The 19,283-nt window shown below is 53.3% G+C and overlaps 2 protein-coding genes across 2 annotated transcripts; one reads left to right on the plus strand and one right to left on the minus strand.

The window, feature by feature from the left end:
* The first annotated feature begins 6,460 nt into the window (after positions 1 to 6,460).
* Positions 6,461 to 11,388, plus strand: GGS23DRAFT_93637 (uncharacterized protein). Its single transcript, XM_051521410.1, has 3 exons — positions 6,461 to 7,402; positions 7,456 to 10,962; positions 11,018 to 11,388. Exons 1-3 carry the CDS (start codon positions 6,836 to 6,838, stop codon positions 11,171 to 11,173), a joined length of 4,230 nt encoding a protein of 1,409 aa, XP_051371040.1. The 5' UTR covers positions 6,461 to 6,835; the 3' UTR covers positions 11,174 to 11,388.
* A 724-nt stretch (positions 11,389 to 12,112) lies between these two features.
* Positions 12,113 to 14,899, minus strand: GGS23DRAFT_571901 (uncharacterized protein). Its single transcript, XM_051516595.1, has 6 exons — positions 14,409 to 14,899; positions 14,251 to 14,337; positions 14,056 to 14,190; positions 13,763 to 13,934; positions 13,027 to 13,359; positions 12,113 to 12,932 (listed from the first exon to the last, which is right to left on the minus strand). The coding sequence occupies exons 1-6, from the start codon at positions 14,703 to 14,705 to the stop codon at positions 12,496 to 12,498; spliced, it is 1,461 nt and encodes a 486-aa protein (XP_051371041.1). The 5' UTR covers positions 14,706 to 14,899; the 3' UTR covers positions 12,113 to 12,495.
* Between the last annotated feature and the right edge of the window lie 4,384 nt (positions 14,900 to 19,283).

The following is a 19,283-nucleotide window of genomic DNA, read 5'->3' on the forward strand; positions in this document are numbered from 1 at the left end:
GGAACCCATAGCGCGTTTTTTAGCCAGTAAAAACAAAGTTTCCCCTAAATGATACCTCTTTATAGGGTTATTTACAGGGTTATTTATAGGGTTATTTACAGGGCTATTTACAGGGGTATTTAACCCCGTAATTAATTAGTATAATAAGGGGTTATGCGTATTATAACTATCCTCCGGATAGGATTATTACTCTTTGCCCCTTTTATTTTCCTCTTCCACCCCAAAGAGGCGAGAGCTAGAGGAGGGGGCGAAAAGGGGGCTTGGGTAGAAGACTCGTTACTACTGTCACCTGTCATCTCACCGATGGCTAGTACCTACGTGTATGCGCGTATGCAGTGGTATATCCCGTGATGACGTCTGGCCCCTAACCCCCTTTGAGACGTGTATCCAGCCTGCTGGTCAATCGATTTATCGCTCTGAGGGCTGCAGCGTCTGTGCTCGGTAATTTGGAGCGGACGAGGCCGCTAGGCACCCAGATCGTGAATAAATGAGGAGACTCTTCTTTTGCCCCCCTCCACCATGCCGTTGGAAAGGAAGGAAATAAATGCCGGTGCCTTAGATTCCCGAGTGGTGCCAGTCCAGTCGAGTCCGCGTGAGTCCAGGCCTCATGGATTAATAGGTACGATATTAGAAATGCGTCTGTTCTCGCGTCAACCTCTGCTGTGCCTCGTCTCCGTCAGCCTCCAGGCTAGTGGTGTGTGTATCAAGTGTCAAGTCGCGTATAGTAATCAGACGTATGCGCGGCGGGCTCGGCGGGGCGGCTTACTCTAGGGAAGTGTAACAAGCATTACCGGAGCAGCTATTATAGCAGCAGTCGAAAGGAGAAAGCAGGACCAAAGAGGATGAAGAAATGAGGTGGCTTGTTAAAATGCCCGAGTTGGGGTCCTCCGCACCTCCACGTTCTCTCCCTCTCTCTCGGCTCCGGCCTCGTTTTTTACCCACTTCCCCGAGGTGCCTTTGATTGCTTGTTTGCGTGCTTACTTCACTCCCGCATCGACCACCAGTTCCCATGGCTATCGTAAGCGAAGCCTGCCACGCGCGCGGTGTCAGGCAGCCTCGTGCGAGCGATACGCAGGGCTAAGATTGAGGATGTTAGGTGCGGCGGCTTCCGCGAACGTAGCGCTGACGGGGTGATGCTCTTGCATCCGATGTGAATCGCTATACCGCACCGCGATAGAATATACCAACCTAGCAGTTAGCAGACGTGGGCAAGGAATTCGCGGAGGTGTATTATGTGCATGATGCGTGTGTGCCTCGCTATCCGACTGCGCTCGCTTGACCAAGTCTACTTATCACCAGACGGGACAGGACGGGACGGGACGCAGGACGGTTGGAGATGTCGTGACACGGAGTGGCTGCCATTGACGATCTGTGCTAGCTCAGTTCTTATTCCTACTCTTGTTATTTCTCTCCATCGCTGTACGTGTAAGTGCATGCGGATAAGCGCAGCGAACGGTCGGGAGAGGGAGGGTCGGAGAGGGTGAGCGACGAGGTGGTGGTAAGAGTGCGGATGTGAGAGATCGTTGTTATTCTCGCTCACTGGCACCTGCCTGGCTGATATCGTCAGCGAGAAGACGATGCCGATGCTACCTCCTACCTTAAGTAGGTACCTAGTACCTTAGGCACCTAAGGTACTTAGGAGATACCTAGGTTTTTACTTAGGTGGGTAGCCTGCTCAGGTATTTTATACCTTGAGATGATATTGCCTGTGGGCGCGGCCGAGCCATCAGGGGCACGTCTCGGTGGTACACGTAGCCTACGGTAAGCGGTCGTTGTATCTATCGACCTTAGAAGTTCTGCTCTCTCAGAGTTTAACTGGTCCCCCAGAGGTACCTTCGGTACTTATATCCTAGCAGATACCCCATTGGGCTTTTTTGTATTGCACGCGGGAGAGATAGAGGTGGGTACCTAAGGCACCTAAAATATGATCGTTCCGTCAGCCCAAGTCCGGGGCAGGTTCGTGGGGGAAGATAAAACCCCCCCAGTCTCCTTTTCAGACGTTCTTTTCTTGTGTCACGGCCGCTGCGTATTAGATGCCGATTAGCTTGCTCGACCGACCGAGCAATCATAACTGAATAAGATGTCACCTTGGCATGTGTTAACGACAATATATGCCATGTCTTCCGTATCGAGAGACCGATCTCTGAATAAACGAGCCGTATTTTCCCATTTGTCTTATCGTTATTCCGCTAGGGTTAGCGCCGTCGTCCTATTTGTACTGGCATCCTAGCCGAGCAACAACTCGATTCCGCCGTATTTCTAGAACGAAACAACATTCGCGGATCGATCCGTCGGACGAACCACGCACTATCCGGGGAACTGGGGCTCTACCCTGAACCAACTTCGATATGTTTCTGGTCGGTAGCGACACTTTGTTGGATATTCTCGGCTTGCTCGGCTCGAGCGCGCACTGTCGACCTCGGAGTCCGTTCCGGCAACCACTGCCAGCGGTGAGAGAGGAGAAGAGGAGGGCGAGACCCGGGTAGAACCCTTGCGACGCATAAAATATGCGCCTGGCTGGAGAGCCATCTACGTGATAGACCTTCTCACACCTGCACGATCAAGATCTACTACAGCGAGGTTTGGTTTTGATATTCGGTCCTGGCGATCGGTCGCTGGTAACACAAAGATGGCGCTCAGGATAGAGTATCTAGATGTAACCCCCCTAGATGCCGAGAAACCTTAGAGATGCCTGCCCATGTAGACCGCGCTGCTTGGGATCGGGCGGTGTTTCTGATATTCTGGCTTTTCGTTTCGGACTCCTAGGTACCCGGCATCTACGGTTGGAGGAAGAGGGAGAATACGGAGGCATGCCCTCCGCTTGTACACCTAAAAGCGACGCGGCTTACTTAGACGAACTTCGTTCTTAACATGAGCACGGTCTAGCAGGCGCGTGATCTGGGCCTTACGCACCTACCTAGGTTGGGTGATGCTGTGTGTGCACGATACGCATCCGTACACCCCGGCCTAGCTGATAGGTCAGCGGGTTGGCAGGTTGGCAGATATGTGTAGTCATAATCATCATCACTGTCAGCCTCCCCATCATAATATATGCATGCGGTAGGTGGTGTGTAGGTATACACATGAAGGTGTCCCTATCGAGTTGGTAAGGGGGGCACGGTGGTAGCTTGGCACGGTATTGTTTTACAACCTGGGTTCCCGTGCCCTAGCATTGGGACGGGCCCAGACTATGTATACGGGACGCGTGGAATATGCACCACCTCTGTCTTCAGAGACAGGGGTCGGCCCTGCATCTCTGCATAATCTAGTACTACAGAGGTCAGTACTGCCTATGTAGATATAGTAACAAGTTGACTACGTGTATGTCTCTGAGCTCGTGCCAAGTCGCTGGAAATAGATCGCGAGGGCGTGGGGGATGGTTGGCCCACGGTGGCTACGCTGGAAGGGAGCTGTTTCGTCCAAGGTAACGCGGTCTATCGGGCTTTGAAGAGCATCAGCCTATCGAGTCGAGGTCGAGTGTGAAGCGAGAAAGTACTGCCGTCAGGTCGAGAGAAGGTATGGGAGGGGGTAGAGGCGATGACACAATAGCGAGATCACCCCAGCGCAAGCCACAGTCGGCACGTTCAGGTGAATATCGGGATCTGATACCCTTGCGCTACCGTGCCGATGAGATGGGCGTCAGCGCCGACAAACCCCCGATGGCCGCCACGGTTCGCGGGGAGGCGAAAGGCAGCGGGTGATGCTAATATAGACTTCCCCAGCTCATATAGGCATGCAATATAGATATGAAACGATATGCAGAAGGAGGGTTGTAACAGTGGCCTAGAAGCCGAGAATAACAGACGGCCCGAAGAAGTGCCATATGTACACTGTATGTACGTTGTATGTACGGGCCCACGAGGTTGTTGTTATGCGTGTGCTTTCATTCCCTTTTCTGGCGGTAGACGTTAGGTGGTGGGAGGTAGATATGGACGTTGGCATGCCTCGAGAGATGGCATTGGCGTGGCAAGTTTCTTCGTCGGTAGACAAAATGAGTAAAATTACATACCGACTTAACTAATGAAGGGTAATTAAGATATATATGGATCTACCTTTGTTTTCTTGCTAAGAAGGGTTGTGAGTTAGGTAGGCTTAGTCTATATATTAGCGCGGGGTGTACGTTTGATAGAAGAAGAAGTCTAATACCACCTGCCTTCTAATATGCCTAACAATGTATAGGCCGGCGGGTACTAGGTCTGTACTTAAAGGTAGTTTCGTATTCTACGACCGTAGATTGGGGCTACAAAATATCAATGCAGGTAGATATAGATAAGATGTTAACCTACCTAAGGGAGTTAACTGTCTTATAAGTACATAGTATATGCTGTAGGTGCATAGAGGGAGCTATTATCGCAGGTGTCTATCAAATAAACGTGGATTAAGATGGGTATTAGGGATGCTCATGCTATCTTATCACATAGGTATGTAGGTTTAGTGCCATTAGTTGAAGTAGTGAAGTGACCGAGAAACGTGAGAGTTCAAGCTTGCTGGCCCTGGGAGGCGGGATATTCAATAGTATACTTGTTTGTCTTAACGATCTCCTACACTATCTGTATATACCTCTCTGCCTGGGCGCACGCCTCAAGACCGTGAAGGTCATGCTGTCTTATATTATATAGGCATGGCGGTATCTGGGGTACGGCTTCACATATGTCATACAGGTAGCGTATTTGCGGGTATAGGCGTTTGCCCTTTGCTCGGTGCTATACTATCGGGCCACTTACTACGTAGCAACTGTGGGACCAGTGTGTGAGGCAAGATTACTAGGTAGGTATACGCTTTCTGGTAAGCTACTAACAATTTCCGGATCCTGGCCAAAGTGGGGTGGACACGAGGGTGACATACGCGGTAGCTACAAAACTAGCATTTCTCTCCCTTTTGAAAGAGGAATAGATAACCTATGCCACTAACATTACCTCCCCAGTACCTAAGCCTTTCCCAACAATAACTTCTAAGGTTGGAAAGCCGGACTTACGAATGGGCGGAGGCACTATTCTCAATGCTGTTCCAACGTTTATACCTATACGTGGGTTTGGAGGTGGTGAGGGGACAATCTTGCGAGTAGAACGTGGCTTAAACGTGCACCCTCCTTCGGTGGAAAGAAAGAGAAGGAAGGATAGTGAGCCAAATGCAGAGTGGTATTCTGATAAGGGGCTGTTGCCATGATGGGATTAGGTACCTAAGGTACCTTTTAGGATATCTACAGGAAGTACCTAGGTACGCAGATGGGAAGTACCTCTCCACCTGCAACCTGCCAGTTTCCTCGATAAAAGTACTTGGCAACGTGTAATGATGTACCTGATATGAGGCAGGCAAGAGGTACCTGTATATACAGGTAATATACAGAAGCGTGTTGTGTGTATTCGGTGGAAGTGGATTGCCTCCTGTGGACATTGTCTGGGAAAAAGCTGAGGCAGTTTTTGCTATGTACCGAGCAGGTACCTAGGCGGAAGGGCATACCTTAGGTGTATGTACCTACCTACGCCCGGAGGGATGTTGGCGGCCTTACATATACGCGCTCACGCTATTACCTGCCAAGGTACTCAAGGTAAGAGGTACCTAAATTACCTATCTGACCTCACGTACCTCTCAAAAGGTTAGGTATCTCCTACCTACCTACGTGATGTGCTATGTGAGGTAGCAAAGTACCTTTAACGTTACCCCCGGCCGTTTCGCGATACGGAAATTCGAGAACGTTACAGGCTGGTGCAGCATATGCGCTGTGCAGCAGTGACCCTTTCGAGCTCGACGATGACTCTGCCGCTAAACCAAGACTGGTCTCCGCTTTCAAATTGGTAGCAACGGGTTAGTGCTCAGGGCTTCTGTTCTCGTTTTTTTCTTGCGACGAATTGATCCGATGGATTTCGACTTGTCCGGCCTTCTGCCACTGGGTTTGTCCCGTCCAGCCCCGTTCGACCCATATCTCCTCTTCCCACCTAATCAATCCATCCACGTCCCATCACCCAAACTCCACACCACACACACGACCAGGTCTCCCGCTAGCAACGCCCTCCGTCGGCACACGACAGACGCAGCCAGGCCATCACCCTTGATCTGTACAACGGCAGCACCAGCAGAGCAGTAGCGTCGATAGCATTGCTTTTCCGAAATTCCCTCCCCTTCCGCCTTCTCTTCCGCCTCCTCCCGCTGCCACCTCGCAGAGCTTCTTCCGATCGGGCCCTCGTCGAGTTCACACGCAAGTGACGAGTGACAAGCAATCTGACTCGTCTACCTGCCAGCTACTTAAGGTCGGCTCAGCCATTGAGCAGACGTACGCTCTCTCCGCTTACCGCAACTCTTCACCGATCCCGCGCACCAAAAAAAAATAATACCACAGACAGGTCCTCCACCTACGCTTGCCACACAACCTCGAAGTACGGCTAATATATACATATCAAGACGATAGTAAAATATCACCCACTCACCTGCGGTAACCTGGAGGAGCCCCCCTCACTCCCTCTTCGCCGAGCTGAGCTTCGTATGCTGTAGACCCGCTCACGAGCTCGACCTCGCTACGGACCTCGGACCGATTGTCTGCTACTGGTGCTTGCCATCAATTGAGAAGAGAGATTGGAGGCGTCATTATGGTGCTGTAAAGTCCCGGAGTACTGTTGCATCACGCTGGGCTTGCTGGACAGCGCCTCCTTAGGTCCTAGCCTACAGAGTATCTCGGCAGTTTAGGTCTGTCTGGAACGGCGACGCTTCCGACCGGAGTCCAACCCAACACACGTCCAATCTATCAGCATCGTATTCGATAACGACTTCTAGCACGGACAAAAAAGGGACTATAAGCGACGCTGTACCCCCAACATCGCCGACGGACCTCTGCCAGGCCATGTCGTCCTCCGAAGTTCCCCCCTTCACCGGGAGGAACCCGCTCGCCGCCGACCTACACATGCCCCCTTTTCAGTATGGCGAATACGATTTGTTCGATGCAGATGATAACTACGATCTCTCGAGCAAACCTATCTACGACTTGCCCGATGGCAATAACTATATTGAGGGCCCTGTGTTCTTATCCTCACGAACTAACGGGGAAGAGACGGCACCGGATCACCCACCGCGTCTCTCCCACCATGGCTCCTCTTCTTCTTCGTCACAGGGAACCGTGGATTCCAACTCGCCGAAGATGAGCCAGTCTTCGGCCGACGCAATGATGACCGACGACCATTTCCCCGCTTGGAATCATGACGGTGATGTTGGGCACGTCGACTCTAAATACCTCTTCGACACGGACCCCGCCATCGGAGAGATGTCCGAGATGTTCAATTTTGACAGTGCGTCGAGTAGTCCCGGCCCTTCGACAAGTACCACCATACCGCAACCGCTTCTCACGACGAACTTCAACACATTCAAAGCCCCTGCTGCGAAGAGACTCAAGGGTCATCACAAGACGCAATCAGTCCGTGTTACTACACCCAAGCCTATCCTACGTTTAAACTAACCTGCGTGCAGCGTCATTCTCATACGTCGTCTGTGAATGGGGTAAAGACAAGCGGTTCCAGAGAGGCCTCGCCCGCATCGGCTATGGCCATCAGCCAGGAAAACTCCCCGGTAGCGATGATGAACAACCCACCTACCCCGGAGAATTCTGCTGGCTCTTTCAACGGTAGCCTGGCAAACTTGAACATGACACCCGTCTGGCCAGCGGCATTAGGGTTGCAAGCCAACGGTTCGACCTCTCAGGTTAGAGCAGACGCGATGGCCGTGTCAGCTATGCCACATGTACCTCCAATCTATTCTCCCCACGCTACTTTGGCTCACAATTCTCGGCCGAGGCTCGTGGTTCATCCAACGCCTCTGAAGTCGCGAGTTGAAACTCAGATCCCTATCAAGCTGACCCTTCACAATCTACCCCCGGGCATCAAGAGAATCCACCTCCCCACCCATACCATATCTAAGCCCAAGTTGTTGGCAAAGCCCGCAGTCGGACGGTCCCCTGATATGCTCGAGTTATATACCATGCTAGTTTGTACAAGTGCCATGCACGATCCGGAAAAGCGTCGGCGCGCGTTCGAGCGAGCGGCAGCGGCCCGGCATGACGTTCTGAACTCGGCTCAACCGGATGAGGGCCTTGACGACAAGGACCACAAGCCCCAGAACGGCGGTGAGGTGCGAATATGTGGTGGTTGCATAACTCGGGAGCGTAAGCGTGCTGGACGTAAGAAACACAAGAAGCCAGAAGAGGAGGAGTTGTGGAACCGATACGAACACCGGCGAGTTATTGTTTTTAATACTCAGGAGGTCAAGGAATGGCAGGCCGTCACCCCCCTCATGGCCGACCCCACGGGAGCCGGGCTGCGTGATCTATCCGTCCCCGACGGCACGGTGCAAGTGGACGCGCCGATGCGTATTGCATGTTACTGCCGCCACCACGGCGAGAAGATGGGGTTTCAAGTCATCTTCACCATGAAGGATTACAGGAACAACGTCGTCGCCCAGCAGATTTCGTCCTCGATCATGATCACCGATGACCACAAGACACACCTTCCTACGTCTACTATGTCGTGTTCGAATACCCCCATCCCACCGATAGGGCCGCTACCGGCAAATATTTCCAACGACATGAAGCCGGTCGAGGCTCCGATGGCATTCCAACTATCGCAAACAGCACAGCCCGACCTCCAGGGCTTAATGCAGAACGGTACCTTCACATTTATTTCTGGATCCGTCAACAGCAGCCATCATCAAGCCGTGTCAGTCACTGCCACATCTCCCAGCTTATCTAGGCAAGGATCACCAACGAGCCCGATTGGCCCTTTATCCAGGAAGAGGAAGGCAAGCGGATCTTCAAAGGTGCCCAGCGGTCTGACGATGACAAAGCTAGAGACGAGTCAATCACCGTCGTCGTTTTCATCAGGGGCCCCGAACGACTCAACCATTGTGTCCGGGGCCACGTCGCCGTTCTCGCCGAGCATGACGACATTCCCGGCGGGTGCGGACACCTTGTTCTCTATCGGACAGCAGCCAACCATGAACAACATAGGCCAGCATTTTTCGACGAGACCGCCTACACCCAGTAGCAACCCTCCCGAGCAGCTCATCTTCCCGCCCGGGACTCGAAATGTAAATGTTGACAGTATACCGGTGCCTCGGTTGTTTTCCGCTCCAGCATCAGCTCATCCAAGCCGCGCTCCTAGCCCGAACCGACTGCGGCACTCGCTTCAGAACGCGACGCATACCACGCTCAGCCAGACCCTGTACAACGCGCCTACCGAGACGAGTTCGAGTAGAGCCCCCCAGCCGATGATATATAAAATCATTCCAGGGGAGGGGCCGAAATCGGGAGGCGTCGAGGTGACAATTCTCGGAAGTGGCTTCACCAACGGTGGACTCGAGGTAATGTTTGGAGAGCAAAGGGCAGCTACAACAACCTTTTGGGGCGAGACGTCTCTAGTCTGCCTCCTTCCGCCGTCCCCTAACGCAGGCGTGGTTCCGGTGTCGATCAGGCAGCCGGGTGTTGCTTCTCAGCACCCGTTCAGCAGCAATCAGCAGCCCCTATTTAGATATGTTGACGACGACGAGCATCGCCTGATACGCACCGCGCTCACAGTTCTAGGTCATAAACTCGGCGGTAAGATAACAGATGTCGCGGATATCGCGAGAAATATCATCTATGGGTCTGGAAATAGCGGCTCTTGGGGTCCTTCTGCGGCCGTGAACCAAGCGCCCAACTCAAGTTTCAACAACCTCGCACAAGACCTCTCGGATTCCGCCGAAAAGGGGCTGCTCCGAATCCTGGAGCTCATCGACCTCGACGACAGTGCTAACAAGGCCCGCATCAATCTCAGGAGATCGAGTGGGCATACCATGTTGCATCTCGCCTGCTCCCTCGGGCTTGTCCGGTTCGTTGCCGGTCTCTTGTCGCGCGGTGCCAACGTGGGCGTCCGAGACAAGGGAGGTTTCACGCCGCTGCACTTCGCTGCGATGAACGACCACCCCGAGATCGTCCGCCGTCTCATTATGAACGGAGCCGATCCAAGCATGCGAAGTCTATCGGGGCTCACTCCAGCCGATGTTTCCCGTTCTCGAGACGTGCTCCGAGTTCTCCGACGTATCGAGAATCATTCGAGGTCTCGAAGTGGCGGCTCTGTTCGAGACGGATTCGGTAGTGCCAGTTCTCTCCGATCTTTGTGGGACCCACCGTCAATGACTGCAGCGCGCCGCGAGCGCTTTGGGCGGGATGGATCGACCCCGAATGAAGATAATCGAGGCAACGATGACAGCTCGTCAGAGGAAACCGATAGCGACGAAAGCAACGGTGACTGGTCAGCTATGAGGCGGCCAAGTTATCCACCGACTCAACATCATGCAGAAGCACCTCCACATCAAGCTGCCGATGTTGACGCCCCTCCGGCGACGCCGAGTGCCGCAATGACAGCTATCCGAGACCAATTTGCAACCCAGCTCCATCAATGGCAGCAAAGTATGGCGATACACTTTCAAAATCTGCCGCAGCTCCAGATGCCACAGATGCAGATGCCACAGATGCCGGCCCTGCCACCGATATCCATGCTCCCGGATTACCAGGCATACCTTCACACAGCTCCTGTCATGCAGCGTATCAGCTCCCTCGTCCCAAATATCCGTGGCCCACGTCCTGGGTCGGCCGGCGAACAACCTCCGCGGGAAACTGATAGCAAGTGGTGGGATCTCGCCTTCTTCGGCACTAGAGAATCTCCGCCGCCAGCTTACGAGGACATATATCCTCAAAAGGCCTTCGATACGAAGCAGGCTTCGGCTGCCGCGGCCGCAGCCGAGTTCGAGGCGGACAGCAAATGCGAGGCCCTCTTCGACAGACAGAGAACGACGTCGGAAGCGTCACAATCACATGAAGTGCCAGCGCTTCTCGAAATCGGGCGAAAGCGGAACATAACCAAGGAACAACAGGAGCAACTACAGCGAGCCCACGCTCAGAGGCTTAAGACCGGTAGCAGCGATAAGATGCTGTGGTTTGTTTGGGTAAGTAGTACGAGCCGTTTCCGCTCGATGCTTCCACTAACATACTTGCTCTCAGATTCCCGTCCTGGTCTTCATCATATGTGCAATGTTGGCCAGCGGCGCGCCTTCGCTTGTATCTAGCACCGCCGAGTTTGTCAGGTCTGCCTCTGCCTTTGTCACGGATCCGCGAGAATTGGTGCAGTGGCTTGTCCCTAACGCCGCGGGGGTTTAACATTTAGCGTCTTGGGAGCTTCTATCCTGCCTCCCTTCGCCATTAGGAGGCATGAGACTTGAAAGATTCTGTTTTTCGGATGTGTATTTATCTATTTTGTGCAGTTGCGTGAAGTTGGTTGCTCTATATTATGAATGTGGGCGGAATATGAGAGAGAGAGAGCGATGAGCGGATTCTCTATGGGAGGGCCTCGCCCAGTTGGTCAAGGCGTTCAAATCGTATCTTGTTAATAGTCTTCACACCTAGCAACCTTCGTATCGAATCTAGATAGCCTAAAGCGTTTGGTTTCGGTTAGGGGAGCGTTCAACAGTTCGAGAAGAGTAGTTGGCTAGCAGTCTGCCCGAGCAAGCGAAGGAAAATCATGGGTAAATAGGTATGATGACATTAGGTATACGTGCAGGCATAAATACATAACTAATTATCACATTGATTATTTCTCTCTCTCTCTCTCTCTCTCTCTCTCTCTCTTCCTTAAATACCTCTTAGACTGGTAGCTGTAGTAGACAGTTGTTTGGTCGTCTATGGCGGTGGCCGTTGCTCCGTTGGGCATTCTCCTCCTTCTCATTGCATGCATGCATCAATGATATTCATTTATCTAACGAATTAACAGTAACGCCCGTCTCCTACGTAACCAAGTGTCCAAAGTAAATAAGGACAGACAGGTGAGTGGATTAGCACGTGTCGTTGCAAGAACGATACGCAGGTCCCCAGATTATGCATGGTTTGCGTTGCGTAGAGAGAAGGGTAGAATAGGTACCTACGCATCTATCTATCCTACGCTTACCGGCTCGCCCGCCAGTTGCCTAACTATTGCTGAATATATATTAACTGTAGATCTTGGACATAGATAGATGAGTAAACCTGAATCTGTTAGGACTAAGTTAGTTATACTAATCATGCATGCTTCGTAGCGAGGCACAAGACACAATTTCTGTCCTTGTCGGAATAGTCGGATATACGGGGTAATAATGCCTCGCCCAAAAGCCGTACCTGGCCACTTTCGTCGCTGTCTGATCATTTCGTGATGACAGGAGTGAGATATGGAGGATACTATTATCGCTGTGCTCAGCGTGTGAATACATGTAACCGGAGGTCTCCGGGCCTCTTGCTTATGGTGCGATTAACTACAGACTTTCGCTAGAAGAGAATTATATATATAGCTTCGTGAGTGGTATGGTATTCAACCACCAGGGGCTTTGTTTCTTCAAACAGTTCAACCGGCCGCACGCTATCCCTCTTCAAAGCTACCGTACGAAAAACAAGCCTTTCTTAACCACTACCCGCGCGACGCGGCAAAATACCCTCGCTGAGGTCCTGCTCAACTACCCCGACCTCCCAAAGAACCCGTAGTCCCTCTCGAGCTGCGCCTCAACCCACCGTGGCCACGCGTTGTAGTGACTATGCTCTGCGTCAACCTGGCGGTTAAGGTACCTAAGCCAGCGGCCCATGCCGAGATCTGCTCCCGCACCAGTACCGTAACCGGCACTCTCCACGCCACTTCCCTCACCCTCGCCCTCACCACCACCGCCGCCGCCGCCGTCGCCTCCCACGCCTTTATCGCTGTCGGGTGCAAGGCGCAGCGGCTCCTGCGAGCGCACACGGTACTCCATAGTGGTGACGGGGGCCATCACCTGCTTGACGGCGATCCAGTGCGTCGCAAGCAGCGTAAATACCTGCGAATCTGGGTCGATGAGCCGCTGGAACTGCTCGTGGGGCAGTTGCATCCACCACCCGTAGTGGCGGCACAGGCTCTCATACGCTGCGGTTTCGGTGGGGGGGTGGGTGAGCAGGTTAGTCTAGAGAGCGGCACGGGGCGGGTAAGGGGGGCGAGGAGAAGGAGAGGAGGGATCCACCTAAGAAGGAGGAGGCATACATGGCCTCAGTGATGGCAAGGGTGAGGCGGTGGTACTCGGCCTCGACGGGGCCAGCGTAGCAGAGAGGAGCGAGAGCGCGAACGGAGGCGGCGGCGGCGTCGACCCAGTCGCGGCGGATAAGCGGGACGGCCTCCATGTGAGGGCGCAGCATGTCGAGGCGGTCCTGGTCGCCAAAGTTGCGGAAGAGCAGCCGCGTGCCCTTGTACCCCATCTGCAGCGCCACCAGGGCGATGCCCCGGCAAAACGTCATGAACTCGGGCATCCCGTCCTCGAGAATCACAGACTGGAACATGAGTGCAAAGCACGTCGCCACTGTTCGGCCGGCGCGGGGGAAGTTGCGCGGAAGCGTTAGTTAGGTGGCGAGGTTTAGTCCGTGATGAACGGGATGGGGGGTTGAGTTGATAAAAGTACAGAGAGAGAGACAGAGAGAGAGGAGGGGGGAGGCTGTGACGGTATTTGATTCATAAGGCTAGATACGAGATAGATAGAGTAGACAGTTCGGTAGCCAAGTAAACGGGCAGCTATCCCGAATTAGGATGGCCGGCCCGGGAGCTAACGGCTCGGAACAGGATTCCCAACGTAACGCGGATGCCGTGTAACGGCGCAACGGGATCGGGATCGGGTTGGGATGAGCGGGAAAGCCAAGGGGAGGGGGGAGCTTCGGATCCGAAGACAGGTCCAGCTAATTAAGGAGGAGGGGGACATGATCACCTACATAGGGCGTTCCCTTCTTCGAAGGTGTTAGTCTTGGGCACCTCGTTCAGTGTCTTCTTGATCGCTTTGATCGCCTTGAGCCGGTGCATCATCGCGAAGGTGAGCAGGTTGGGGTCCTGCTTGATCAAGTCGGACGCGGCGAGGCCGAGGATTGCGTGCATGAGGAATTCGTACTATAACATCGAGAACCATTAGTTTCGTAACCATGCCCGACCAGAGGTTCTCCCCCCCCCCCCGTCTCTCCCTCTTTCTCTGGCGAGCTCTTCTTGTTACCACCGCGCCGCATCCACGTACGTCTTGCGAGAGACACGGAATCTCGTGGGTCCAGATGGAGTCGTTGCCCAGCGGGTGGTGCGGGAAGCAGGTCAGCAGGAAGTGCTGAAAGAAGCGCATGTCCTGCAGGCTGAAGAGGGGCACTTGGTGTTGCGGCTGTCGCGTGTCAGTCAGTAACAAGGCCTATGAGCGACACCGTGCGGCGTTTTCTTTTACTTGATGTACGACTTGGGGGACTGCTGGGTATTCACAATTCAGTCCCGTCTTCACGCAGTGGCCGCAAGCAGGCCGGGTCTCTTGACACTATTCCGCCAGGTCAGCAACCGAGGCGAAGCCTTCTTCCTCTTCTTCTAGACGAAGTAGATCCTAGGTACCTTGATGCGTCGTCTCTTGCAGTTGTAGCACCCGCGGCGGCTCTTGGTGTGGCCCCGTCGCTCGGACCTCTGCCTCTGACCGCTGTTGCTGCTGCCCTTGGCCGTCCTACCGGCCGGGGACGCGATGCTGAGTATGCCGGCATCATCGTTCAAGCCTGCGGTAGAACCCGGGGCCCCGTCGTCGGCCAGATAGCCGAATTCGTCGTCCGCGGGAAAGGGAACGTGGTTCAGATAGACCCCGTGGTCCAGGTCCGCGAGCGAGAGGGGGATAGGCTGGGTGAAGTCGAGCGGGTCCATCGCGCACAGTTCACGCTCTGCTGTTGAGGGATATATTCTGTCCGCCGAGGCTCGGGGGGGGGGGAGGAGGGGGTTTGGGGTGGTCCGGAAGATAGACGAGAAATGTTCCTCTCTGGAGAAGGAAAGAATGGGGAAAGAGTAGATAGCCGATTTATTGGAAGAAACCTTGGGATAACTACGGGATTAGAATGCTGATCTGCCTATCGCCAAGCCGTACCCAGGGCCTCAGCTGCACTCAGCCAGTAAATCACGTGCCGCGAAATCGTGGCGATGCCTATCACGGACTCGATTCAGGAGGGCCGGGAGAACGACGTGTGGTTGGTCCAAAGTCGTCATGGCCGTAAGCTGGGCTGGCGTTCAGCCACTCCCTGGGTTATAGTAGTCTACTGTTGGTATATGTGGATGTTCATTCTCAGCATCGGCTGGCGTCGTCGTTACAGCGGCATGCTGAGAGAGACAGAGTCTCTAGGAATACCTGGGGCTGTCATTGCGGGTACTCCCGCGGCGAAGACAAGGCCACGGAGCCATGTCGACAAGGCCTTCTTGCCCGGTTATAATAAGGCGCACGTGTCTCTCCGCGTTTCGCAACCGTCTAATGACAGGGAGGCCGCATTTCCTGGGAGTCTGCTTAGTTATTTTACGGCGACGGCGGGTAATCAATAGACCGTCTCGCTGGCATTCCCTATATAGCAAAGTTAGTCGATGAGTTCTCACGACAGCCTCGAAGACGCGTGGCACAGGGCAGGCAGCCATGTGCTTCAAGATGGCGGCGTGGAGGTGGCTGTGGAGTCGTCTTAGTGGGTAATATCAGCTCTACGCATTTTCCTGTCATATAGACAAACCTGGAAAATGACGAGTCGATTACTGACTAACCTGACTAACGCAAGGGGTGGGATGCCATCAAATCAATTGTTGAGCACTCATCAACTATTATGGGTGTATTACCTGTTGTCTGAACCGTCATCTCTGTTGGGCTGAATGAACGCAGGACAATCAAGTCTCATCCTCTAGCATCCCCTATAGACGAGTGGTAGACGAAGAAGTTTTGCGTACTAATATCACCTCATTACACTCTCCAATATGCCCGCCATGCTCTTAGGACCGGTCATTAGCTGTATTATCTACAACTCGCCTCTGCACATCTGACCTGCAAAAGAGGCAAGTACATCAGGCCGCCGGGCCTGGACTTGCTGGTTTCATACTAGACCCACGCGTGAAGCATTGCAATTCTTAACACTGGAGCGTCGGTATCAATTCCGGGGCCAGCTTAAACCCTTACCAACACATGTACCCATCGTGACAGCTTATTAAATGGCCGCATCAAGATGAGATTCGTACCGGGAAACTGTAGGGATACGGTTACGAAAGGTGCTAGGCGGAATGGTCCCCGAGTCATGGTTTGCCCAAGTGCTGGTGATGCCGACTCGGTGTCGGAGTCTGCAGGAGAGCTACCGGGCCCGCTACGGCTTTCCGCTCGTTGTTGTCTCTCCGCCGCTCCTACCGGCAGCACTTACCGAATTAGTGGTTTCGGAAGCTTATATTGGGTAAAGGCGTCCGGCGTTAGAGCTTGTTGCGAAGAGAACAGAAACTATGCCACAACGGGCTAACGCTACGGAAATGAAGTTGAGAAGGGGACACGACTGGTACTAAAATACCAAAGTATCGGGGCTTAGTCAGAGAGAGAGAGAGAGAGAGAGAGAGAGAGAGAGAGAGAGAGTGAGTGAGTGAGTGAGAGTGAGGGAGTGAGTGTGTGTGTGTCAGCAGTGAACCTAGGTTCAATTTCGATCGAGATAACGTTGCGGGTTCTCCTTTTGGCATTATTTTGTGCTGGCGAGTGGTGGGAGTGATGTTGATAGGGTCTTATTGCATGTTTCTATCGCGGATCAGAAGCCATACCTGCGAGAGCTGCCACGGACACTAAGACAAATAGTACGCCTGGTCTGGTCTTCCCCTTCTGCTACCTCTAGGTAACCCCGCGATCTTAGCCATCTACCCGCGAATCGATCCACGTATATCCATCGACCAATCTATATGTTGCAAACTCTGAGGAAACATTGGAAGTGAATCTGTTAATAAATGGGACCAGGGTTGAAACCGCGGGCACAACCGGCTCGCCATCGCAACAACGGACGTAGGTGCGCTGAGGGATTGTGGACTGCGCTCCCGTTTAGAAAATGGTCGAGGAGAAACCATCGTGAGAATTATAGAAAATCAGTCTCGCGATGCATCGTCCGTTTCTTACCCGAGCAGCACAAAGGAAGCCGACATCATCAGATTGGGCCATTCGACCCAGACTCCTTTCACTTATTATACCTCTTTCCGGGGGTGTGTGAGGGCCAAAAATAGAATCCATGTGATCTAGCTTGAACGCTTGTCCGAATCCGTCAGTGAAGTAGAGCACCTTGAAATAACCCCGGCCTCGCTCTCTTCTTCTGGGGACTTGATTTCCCAGGTGCTTTTGGAGAGTGGTGTTCTCGCGATCCTCCTGGCAGCTGTCGACTACTCGGGTTGATGAGCTTGATTAGAACTAGTTAGGCAGGTAGTTGACCCGAATTCGTCTCCATTGCAATTTTGACACAGCAGATTGCACGCGTTTTTATTAGAAAGAGGAAGGATTGTCACGAACGGAGACCCCGCACTCTTACGACGGGTTATAGCGAGAGAAATATCCTCATGATATCGTCTCACTCGAAGTTTTATGTGGTTTGAGTAGACTAGAAGATAAGCTAGTTTGCCACACGGCAACCGCTCTCCCTAGTGCAATAGGGGCGTTTTCCGTTCCCCTTGTGCCGCCCTCCAAGACTGTGGCCTGTCTGGTACTGATCGACCGTGCACATAACGAGAATAATCAGACGATCGAAAATGGTCTCCGAGAGCCTCCTTTCTCTGGCTCCGCGACACACACACACACACACACACACACATATATATATATTATGTAGGCAGTAGTGCGGTCAGGAGATTGGTATCAATCTGGCGCATGTGATAGGTATCTAGTTGTGTCAAGCCCCATGTCTTGCTCTGAGAAAGAAGGGGGAGAAGAAGACACCATTAGTTCGTCAAACGACGACGTTGTTCGTTTATCCGTAGACTAGCCTAGCTACTCGTCCTAGCTTCCCACCATTGGCTTGGGGGAGGGAGGGGATGGCGCAGATTTTCCGCAAGCCAGATTCCCGAGTCGCGAATCATTGCCATGAGGGGAGGTTGACATGGATGGCTAACTTGATTCGCCGGCGTGGTCAATTAAAAAGATCGGCGTGTTGACATCCAAAAGAGAGCAGGGCGACATATACAAGCTTTACTGCGGTATCGCGCGGGACAGGGGTGTTGAGATCTTGGGGAGCAATTGGGCGCGCACCAGCTGTGAACTGTGATAGGTAGAAAATCCATCATCCCGCCTGCCTCTTGACGACGGGAGCCTGTTAGCAAGCAACAGTATTGCCTGGATTACGACCTCAAGAGCCGCGGGCCCACACCGGAAGCGGCCAGAGGCAGGTTAGATAGGTAGGCAAGTTTGGAAGAGCTGGTTTTTGGATATGTACGTTTCTTGCTTCTTCGCTTTTGACTTGGGTTATCTGACAGGGGGGGGATATATGTATGCACGTACTTACGTGTATGTCGACCACCCGGTCGCTGCTAGACTATGAATAACCGTGTCCACGTATGCACACGAGACCGCCTGGCAGGCCGAGGAGGAGGAGAAAGAGAGAAACACAAAGACAGGAGGCGGAATGGTCCGGTAAGCACAGCATCTGCTGGCCTAATTGGTCTAGACTTCGATAATTGCTGACTACCAACCACCGTCGTCTACACGTGGACCAAACGGAATCCAAGCCAAGGGCTTCCTACCGGTAGGTGCCACCATAGGCACTTTAGCTATGTAGGCGGTGACTATGGCGATATGGCAAATTCGTCGGTCAGGGCCCTCAGGTGTGTAGTTGAGACGGCCGGTGTCTCGCCGGCGACGAAAGGGAGGGCCGAAGAAGAGGAAGAGGGAGGGGAAGAGAAATAGCGCGCGCTATTACCCGCTATCCGCTCAGCTCTCAGCCGACGACCGCTTTCTTTTTCAGCCTCCCCCTTTCTCCTCCCCCTGTTCTTCTCCTTCTTGTTCGCATCTTGAGGACCGATCGAGGCATTTTAGTGCCTGAGCGTAGGATAGAGTGCCCACGGGACCGAATGCCCTTTGTTTTCGAGTGAAGCAGATGAACCGAACCACGTGTTGTAACTTGTGATGCGGTATTATGAAGGCGAATGTGCCCCTAGAGCAAATGGGGAAGTTCTGGAGAACAGAAGAGGGGGGGGAACGGATGTTTGGTGATGCGTACATGCCTACGTACTGCACTGAGAGGGATATCTCTTGTCTTAGGTAGGTACCTGGGTTAAGTACTTGACCCAGGCCAAAATAACCTGCTCAGCTTCCTTGCCGCGCAGAAAGGTGCGAAGAGGCGCGCGATCGACTAGGTAGGTACCTGGGCAGGTACCTCGGAGAGGGCACACCGATCTGTAACAATCAGGGGTCGTTCAGGGAATCCTCGCGTCGCCGGCTCACGGATCCTCGTGTTTAGTGGGCTGTCTCCG

This window comes from Durotheca rogersii, assembly GCF_024521655.1.
Source record: "Durotheca rogersii strain YMJ 92031201 chromosome Unknown GGS23scaffold_13, whole genome shotgun sequence".
In the NCBI taxonomy this organism is placed as follows: domain Eukaryota; kingdom Fungi; phylum Ascomycota; class Sordariomycetes; order Xylariales; family Xylariaceae; genus Durotheca; species Durotheca rogersii.